The sequence below is a fragment of the Gekko japonicus genome, unplaced genomic scaffold (genome assembly GCF_001447785.1).
Source record: "Gekko japonicus isolate JY-2015 unplaced genomic scaffold, Gekko_japonicus_V1.1 scaffold1082, whole genome shotgun sequence".
NCBI classification, from domain to species: Eukaryota; Metazoa; Chordata; class Lepidosauria; order Squamata; family Gekkonidae; genus Gekko; species Gekko japonicus.
The window spans coordinates 539,385-548,306 of NW_015173155.1; the positions used below are offsets into that span (position 1 = coordinate 539,385).

At 50.3% G+C, this 8,922-nt stretch overlaps 1 protein-coding gene across 1 annotated transcript in view; it reads right to left on the bottom strand.

The window, feature by feature from the left end:
* The window catches only part of WRAP53 (WD repeat containing, antisense to TP53), a 22,852-nt gene that overhangs the window by 2,956 nt on the left and 10,974 nt on the right, over window positions 1-8,922 (bottom strand). Inside the window, exons 5-9 of the mRNA XM_015422410.1 lie at window positions 8,601-8,689; window positions 4,802-4,892; window positions 4,568-4,700; window positions 2,292-2,500; window positions 824-927 (exon numbers count right to left, since the gene is read on the bottom strand). Of these exons, the coding sequence (XP_015277896.1) occupies window positions 824-927; window positions 2,292-2,500; window positions 4,568-4,700; window positions 4,802-4,892; window positions 8,601-8,689 (626 nt within the window). The remainder of the gene's footprint in view (window positions 1-823; window positions 928-2,291; window positions 2,501-4,567; window positions 4,701-4,801; window positions 4,893-8,600; window positions 8,690-8,922) is intronic.

An 8,922-nucleotide genomic window follows, 5' to 3' on the forward strand; every position in this document is an offset into this window, starting at 1 on the left:
AGAGAAGTGCTACTGGACATGTGATTATACTGGAAGCTTCATTTGTATTTTGTAATTTTGTATTTCTCTTCCTAGCCCAGTGGCTATACTTTGGAACAACTGATCTCTGGTCTTTATTGCATATTTTGGATATGTATGATTGCCTATATTTTTATATATCAGCCTATATGTTCTATGTGTATTAGACCTCTGAGAAGGCCTGTAAAGGCCGAAACGCGTTAGGTCTACTTCATTAGCCCTTGTACGTTTTTATATATATATTTGTTTATGAGGTATGAATGGGCCCTTCTTTGTTATTTTAATTTGTGTGTAATAAATACATGTATATTTTTGTATGATTTTTAGAGTTGGCCCTCTTCTAACCTGGTATTTCTGGCCATTGTGTGACACAGAGTGTTGGACTGGATGGGCCTTTGGCCTGATCCAACATTGGCGTCTCTTATGTTCTTATGTGAGCTCCCCTTCGCTGGCAGCTTTCAAGAAGAAGCTGGAGGAATATTTGTCAGAGATGCTCTAGGTGGGTCCTGCATTGGGCAGGGGGCTGGGCTAGATGGTCTGTGTGGCCCCTTCCAACTCTAGGATTCTATGAAGCGCCAGAGGTCTCCTACGGGCCCCAAGCTCTCAGTCCCGCCTGACACCGCTCTTTGCCAGACTAGCGCAGACCACAAGAGCCCTCGGAAAGGGGGCTCCCCCCCCACATATTTCAGCCCACTCTTTGCCGGGGAAATCCGGCCTTCAGGCCACCCCAGTGGGACCCCATAGAGAGCTGGATGCACGGCGGAGCTCGACATCAGGAAACAGGAAGAAGAAGGCGCTCACTTACGGATCCAGGTCGAAGTAGAGTCTTTGGTTGGTGGCCACCGTCCGGGACACGGAGAAGAGGGCCTCGCTGGGCTGGCGGAGGTCCCAGCAGAGGATCTCGGAGTCCTGGGGGGAGGGGGGAGACACACGAGACTCAGTCCTGACCCCAAACGTCCTACCCGACTTCAGTGAATGGGAGGAGGGCCGACACGGTACTATTTCATTTATTTAAAGTATTTACGTAGCTGCCTTTCTCCCCGGCAGAACTCAAGGCGCCTGACCATGCAAATAGAAGTATTATTAAAAAATACAAAAATAGAGGATTAAACAGCAATCATAAAGAACATGTAGAAGGTCGTGATTTAAAAACACCTATCAGGATCGCCGGTAAATAAAAACTAAATCCGTCGAATGCAGTCCTCAATAAAACCATCTTCAACTGCCTCCTAAAGGTCCAAAGTGAGGGGGCCGGGCAGATCTCCTTGGGCAGGTAGTTCCGTAACTGTGGGGGCCGCCATCGAAAAGGCCATCTCCTGTGTACCCAACCAGGGGGTAATCAGAGGCAAGGCAAAGCCCAACGCAGATACACCCATCGGCATGGACAAAGCCCCACCCAATGACCTGTCATTTCGTAGAAAGAGAGGTGCAGGAGCTCATTAGCATGATTTATTTGCATATGCCACACCCCCTGGCATCACTGGAAGTGTGTCAGGAGGCAACACCCACCGCTCAGGCTCCACTGGTTTGGATTGCTAGCTATTGGGGGGGGGACGTGCAGATCTGTCTATCGCAGAGGAGGGAGAGCTTGTACCTGAATAAAACTTGGTCTTAAAGGTGCCACTGGACTGTTTTGGACCGGGGGGCCGGGGGGGACCTCTGCAGCTTACCTGGCTGCTTCTTGCTCTGACTGAGGGCTGCTGGGAGCAGGGGGCGGGGCATGTTGCATGTGCCTGCCCCCTGGGCTCTTTACTGCCGGAGCTCCGCTCCTGTGCGCTCCTGCAGGAAATGACCCCTGCCTGTCACTCACCAGATCTAGGTCCTTCTCAGTGGCGGCTCCACACTGGCGGAACGAGCTCCCAGGGGACATTGGGCCCTGCGGGACCTCTTACAGTTCCCGCAGGGCCTGTAAAACGGGGCTCCTCCGCCAGGCCTTCAATTAGGAGCCGCCACTGACGAATGAGCTACTGAAAACACCTATTACTTGCACTTTATCAGGGATACTGGTCTAGTCATACTGGGCCATCTTACGACGATTGCCACCCGCATTTTGCTAATTGTACTTCACCTGCACTTTATATACTATTGTTGGAAGTTTACCTGTTTTTATCTGTCTTACTGTACTTTAATTATCGCACGCCGCCTTGAGCCTGCTTGTCGGGCAAGGCGGGATAGAAGTCGAAATAAATAAATAAAAACCCCGCCTCCAGCCACTCTAAGCCACGCCCACCAGCCTCCTCCTCCTCCCTCCCCTTCCCATGACAAACCCTCACCTTGCGGCCTCCCGTGTAGAGGCAGAAGCCTTCGGGGGAGAACAGGGCATGCGTGACCCCGCCCCGGTGCCCGTGCAGCAAGGCCAGGGGGTCCCCCTCTGCCCGGGAGTAGAGGCCAACCGTCTTCGAGTAGGAGGTGCAGGCGTAGACCGGCTGGGTGGGGCTGAAGGCAATGCAGGAAATGATGCCGTTCTGCCCCTGCTTCTTCGCTGGGAAGCGGAGGGAGAGGGGGGGGCATTAGTCCATGTGGGCCCCTTCCTCCCAAACACCCCCTCATGCAGGGTGAGAGCCAGTCCAAATCAAAGCGAAACCAGACCCACTGAGGGATGGTGCAGGGCCTTCTCCGCAACAGCCCCGAGGGTATACAACTTCCTCCTGGAGGAGACACGTCCACCTCTTCTCTGGGTGCTTCTGGAAACCTGCATGCCCAACTATGTAATTATTTTTAGGAGGAGGAGGGCTGGTTTTATACCCCACCCTTCACTACCCAGAGGAGTCTCAGAGCAGTTAACCTTCCCTTCCTCTCCCCACAACGGACACCCTGTGAGGGAGGCGGGGCTGAGAGAGCTCCGAGAGAGTTGCTCTTGAGAGAACGGCTCAGAGAGAACTGTGACTGGCCTAGAGATGTGAAGGCCCGGGGGGAAAAAACAGGGTTTCCCCGTTTTTTTCCTGAAGCCTTTTTGCTTTTTTACAAAAAATTGGAAAAATTAAAAAAAAGAAAAGAAAAAAAATTGATTATGGAACATTTTATTTTAACATGCTGAATAAAATATTTTAAGACAAGGTGTTCAAATATTTTCCAAATCATTTCTAAATATATATATATGGTATCAGATTGATCTAATTTCTGTGCACTGAGGACAAGCAAGTCCTAGGTTACAAACTGAACTCTCCAATGCAAGAACTAAATGCCTTTCTTCCTTTAGGAGGTGTTATTGTCAGAAGAAAATAAAAAAGTTTCAGTTTTGTTTTTGCATGTGGGTGGGCATTCTGTTTGTAATAATTGTCTGGATATACTATATTTTTAATAGGCTAGTTGTGATCATTTCATGCCAAGTAAAAATGTCCATAGTCATATTTTATGTTCCTAAAGTAACAGAATGACTTTCAATCTAGAAAAGACAAAAGAAATGCTAATGTAGCATTTTTTTCAATTTTTCCGAAAATCCCCCCCCCCAAAAAAAACGGGGAAAAATTGGGGTTTTTTCCGAGCTTCAAAATTTCCGGAAATTTTACATCTCTAGGTGGAATCAGTTACTCGTGTCCTCCTGTTCTGCAGATTCTATCAATAGGAATGAGACCATCTTATACTACCTCCTGCTGCTCTTAACCGCGACGCCGGGCTGGTTCTCAGTGAGCGCTCTCCTTTCTGCTGCTTGAGGCGGTCAGGAAGGTTCCCGTTCGCCTGGCTTTCTGCAAACTGTGCAAAACGGAATTATTCTACTCGAGGAGGGCTTTTCTACACAGGCAATAGGGGTGCACTGTATCAAATGACTCACAGGTTCTCTTGGATACATTATTAAGTGTCGGCAGAGTAATTAACACAGCAAGGGTGCCTAACCTGATTAAAGAGTAGATAAAGGTTTATTTAGGAACTAATATACTTGATAAGGAAGAGGAGAGACAGAGACAGGTTCCTAGCTATAGCTATAGCTGAAAGAGAGAGAGAGACCCGAGTGTGGCACTTCCCAGAAGAAGGGAGAAACTGCCCTAAGAGTAGCAATCTGGAGACCAGACAAGGAATGCTGACCTCCCTGGCTTCTTGCTGCCCCCTGCAGGGTCTTCTTCTCGTCTTCTTCGTACACCACATATTGCCTTTTCTAACAATTAGGGACTTGCGGTCTGGACTATTGTGTTTAGCCTCCTGTAAGGGAAACCTCCATCCTAGAAGGCGTCTTTTCAGACATCCAAATTCTGTGCGGTTTCACTCCCAGCACAAGCATAGAGGCCTGCGAAAAGGAACGCTGGAGAGCCGGCATGGTGTCGAAGAGAAAGGGGTGGACTAGGACTTTGGCCGACCCAGGTTCAAATCCCAACTTCTGTCATGGAGGCTGGCCGGGTGACTGAGGGCCTGTCACAAACTCACGGCACAGCCTACCTCACAGGGCTGTCGTGGTTGTGAGAAAATGGAGGAGGGGGCACGGCATGTTCTGAAAGCCGCTCTGGAATACAACGGGGAAGAAAATCAGGGAGTCGATACATAGGAAGGCTCCAAGGAAGGAAGCCACGCCGCTCCCAGGAACGCCGCCGCCACCGCCTCTCTGAGGCTGACTCACCAAACGTGGGCCTGGTCTCGCACACCCGGCCCGGGCGGGACGTCTCGAACACACGCACGGTCTTGTTGAAGCCGCAGAAAAGCTGGGAGCCGTCCGGGGTGAAGCTCAGTGCGTGGGCGGGAGTCAGCTCATCCTGCAGGGAGGCCGAGGGTCAGGGCCTGGCACACGATGCAGGGCACCCGGGCAGAGAGGGCGGCCGCCAATGGGCCCGGGGGCACCGGAGCGGGGACTCACCAGGTGGTTGTAAGGCCGGAAGGTCGCCCGCAGGTCTCCGTGGAAAGCGTCCCAGATGTGAATGGGGTTATCCCGGCTACTGCTGGCGACGCTGCAGAGGGAGAGCGCGTGGTGAGGAAGAGCCAAGAGCTGTTTGGGTCCCAGAAGAGCTACCGGCTGAGGAGGAGAGCACCCCGCTGGTAGACCAGGGGTCCCCAATCCCGTTTTCACCAGAACTCGTATTCCTAGATATGTGGCATGACATAAATATCCCAAAGATCAGTCGTGAGTGACCTAATAACCAGTTGCGGCGAAGAGTGCAATTGCTCCCAAGTGGAAACCTCCCTCAGCGCCAACCAATGTTCCCTCTAAGCTGTGGAGTCTTGTGAGCAAAAATTCTACTTTGTGAGCTACCAGCATTAAAGTTGTGAGCGAGCAATTTGGCTCCTGCATAAATTAGTTTGCTCTGGAGCCATCCTCCCTGAGCGAAGACAAAAATGTGTGAGCCGGAGGCTAGAAAATGGTGAGCTGGCTCACACAAACTCAGCTTAGAGGGAACACTGGCGCCAAGACGTCCTTGTTGGCTCAGCAAGGTTTGGGATCATTTTACGGAAAGAATCCAACAATCGGAAACATACCCTAAGATATCCAATTTTATGGAAAAAAATTTCCCCTTTCTAGACCAGATTATAACAACTGGCTGCCAACCACACGATCCAATATATCTAACTATACTTCTCTATTAACATAAATTAAATGTCTCTGTCTGCATCCTGCAGCCAGCATGCCGCATACTCACAGATTACTTCATATCTAGTCGTAAGCACACTCACCGCTACTGTAAATTTACACCTGATTTACCGTACTACCACGGTATACTTCAACCTTCACATAAGACAACGTAGGTCTAGGTGTAATGTATGTAAAGTTATCTTACCTGTCTGTTTGCTCGCACTGATTTCTTTAACGTAATGTACCTTTTGTACTACTTGTTTTGAGCATAAAAGGTAAAGGTAAAGGTTTCCCTTGCTCAAAAGCCAGTCTAGTCCGACTCTAGGGTTGCGGTGCTCATCTCCGTTTCCAAGCCGAAGAGCCAGCGCTGTCCGAAGACGATTCCGTGGTCATGTGGCCGGCGTGACTAAACACCAAGGCGCACGGAACACTGTTCCCTTCCCACCAAAGTGGTACCTTTTTATCTACTTGCAATTTCTTGCTTTCGAACTGCTAGGTTGGCAGGAGCTGGAACTAGAGACGGGAGCCTCACTCCGTCATGCGGCACCCAGGTCTCGAACTGCTGAACTACCGACCTTCCACAGCCTGCAGTTCAGCGTCTTAACCACTTGAGCCACCGCAGCTCCTGTTTTGAGCATAAGCAACTGCATAATTGTTCGATATTGTATTATTTGAAAAACGAATAAAATTTAAATGATTCTTTTTTAAAAAGTGGGTGGGGCCAGGGGGAGGGCTTTGTCCAGCGAGGCTTCTGATTGGCCGCTGGAGATGCTGTTTCGGCAGGAGCTGCCACCACAGACTGAAGGCCACACGGGGCAGCCCTTTTGTGGCTGCAGGGCTGCCACTCAAATTTTATTTTTCATTTCCCTGACTTTCCCTGACCAACATTTGCCAATTTCCCTGACCACCATTCAAATATAACCAGGAGTTAAAAAATTAATAGTATTGCATTCATGCAAGGTCAGGTTCCACTCTACAACTACACAAGTCTCAACTGCAAAAATATTTGTCAAGGAGATTTAATATCAGCTTCTTTCAACATTAACTGCAGCAGCACATCTGTTTTGCAATTGCACCAAAATTACACCTAGATACAAGTTTCCATTCAAGTAAACTCTGAATGCTAACATTCACATTAAAGGTACACTAAACATTATATCAAGGAGCTGCGGTGGCTCAAGTGGTTAAGACGCTGAACTGCAGGCTGTGGAAGGTCGGTAGTTCAGCAGTTCGAGACCCGAGTGTGCCGCATGACGGAGTGAGCTCCCGTCTCTAGTTCCAGCTCCTACCAACCTAGCAGTTCGAAAGCAAGAAATTGCAAGTTGATAAATAGGTGCCGCTTCGGTGGGAAGGGAACAGCGTTCCGTGCGCCTTGGTGTTTAGTCACGCCGGCCACATGACCACGGAAACGTCTTCGGACAGCGCTGGCTCTTCAGCTTGGAAACGGAGACGAGCACTGCACCCCTAGAGTCGGATTTGACTGGCTTTCGAGCAAGGGAACCTTTACCTTTTTAAACATTATATCAACGTTCTATCTAAAATGGTTGAGAAAGGGCATCATTAAGTTCTACTTGTATTATGCCGCTTCTCTATTCCAGTTGCCAAAAGAACAGATCTTGCTCTTGCAGCAGCAGGTCAAAAATCCACAGCTTGAATATATTTTGATCACAATCTCCCTGACTTCCCCTGACTTCAGACCAATTTCCCTGACTTTCTCTGACCAATTTTCATTTCCCTGACTTTCCAGAAAGTGGCTCCATGGCTCTCTCTCTCTCTCCCTCTCGGCAAACATCTCGGCCGGGGGCCTTTTTGTCCCACAGTCAACCCAGTGTGTCACAGATGCCTGATCCAGCACGGTACCAGAGAATGGGCACTTTTGTATTTTAACGAAAGCAAGTTCCTAGTCCTCATGACTGTGCAGATAACCTAGAAGATGGAGGAGGAGGAGATTGGATCATGCCTGCGCCCATCGTGCTGTGTCAGATTTCGCAAGGTGGACACAGGCTCAAAAAGGTTGAGGACCCCGGATTAGACCATGGCTCTCTCTCTCTCCTTCTCGGCAAATATCTCGGCCGGGGGCCTTTTCGTCCCACAGTCAACCCAGTGTGTCACAGATGCCCGATCCAGCACGGTACCAGAGAACGGGCATTTTGTATTTTAACAAAAGCAAGTTCCTAGCCCTCATGACTGTGCAGATAACCAAGAAGGTGGAGGAGGAGGAGATTGGATTTATACCCCGCCCTTCACTACCCAAAGGAGTCTCAGAGCGGCTTACAAACTCCTTTCCCTTCCCGTCCCCACGACAGACAAGCCTGTGAGGTAGGTGGGGCTGAGAGAGCTCTGACGGAAACGGCTCTTGAGAGAACAGCTCTGAGAGAACTTGTGACGGACCCATGGTCACACCAGCAGCTGCATGTGGAGGAGTGGGGAATCAAACCCGGTTCTCCCAGATTAGAGTCCACGCATTTAACCACTACACCAAACTGGCACATCATGGGCCAACGCAGGGCCCGAACAAGATATACAGTTGCCCGGGCTTCAAAAACCTGCACAGCCCAGCCCTCCCCTTGGCCCAAGAGCAGCAGAACTGAGCCACACTGACTGGCAAGTTCTCTCACCACCAGATTCTTTACAGGTTGAGCACACACACACACACACACACAAGACACCCAAGTGCTGCAATCTTCACCCCCATGGCATGAAACCCAGGTGGCTGCCCCCAGTCTAAGAAGGGGCTTATGTGCCAGCCACCATAACACACACCCCCACGGGTCCTTCTCCAGACTACCCGCTTCAGTTATTAACTTCTACACATTTATCTGTAAGTCTAACGGAAGCTGCCTCCCCTCCGCCTCAGGCTACGGCTAGAGATGTGAAGACCCGGAAATTTTTTCCCCCATTTTTCCGAATATTTTCGTTTTCCCCCAGAAAAAAAAATGGGAAAAAACCGGGGGGGTTTCCGAGCTTCAAAATTTCCGGAAATTTTACATCTCTAGCTACGGCTCAGCTCTTGCTCCGAGCCTCCTGCACTTGGGGGTGAACGGGAGGCATCCCGGGAGGGAGGCGGGGAAGGGGAAGAGAGATTTACAAACAAGTCTGCGGGTCGGCGGAGCTCATGAGCGGGAACCAGCAGTAGTCGTAGACGGTGTCTCCTTCCACCATGCGCAGCACCGGACTCTGCAGAGGGAGAGAAGGGAGATCGGCTGCCTTCACACCTCAGCCTATGGGGGGTCTGTGACTCCTCTTGGGGATATCCCGGAGGGTGGCCTTGCAGGGGGCATGTGGCCCAAGACAAAACTCGGGTCTAATGAAGTCATGCGCAGCTATCCCAGAACTGTCCTCTCTGTCAAACCCTGCTACGCTTGTGCTTGCTTGGGTCGCAATAACTTTGGGGGGGCGGAGATTCCTGA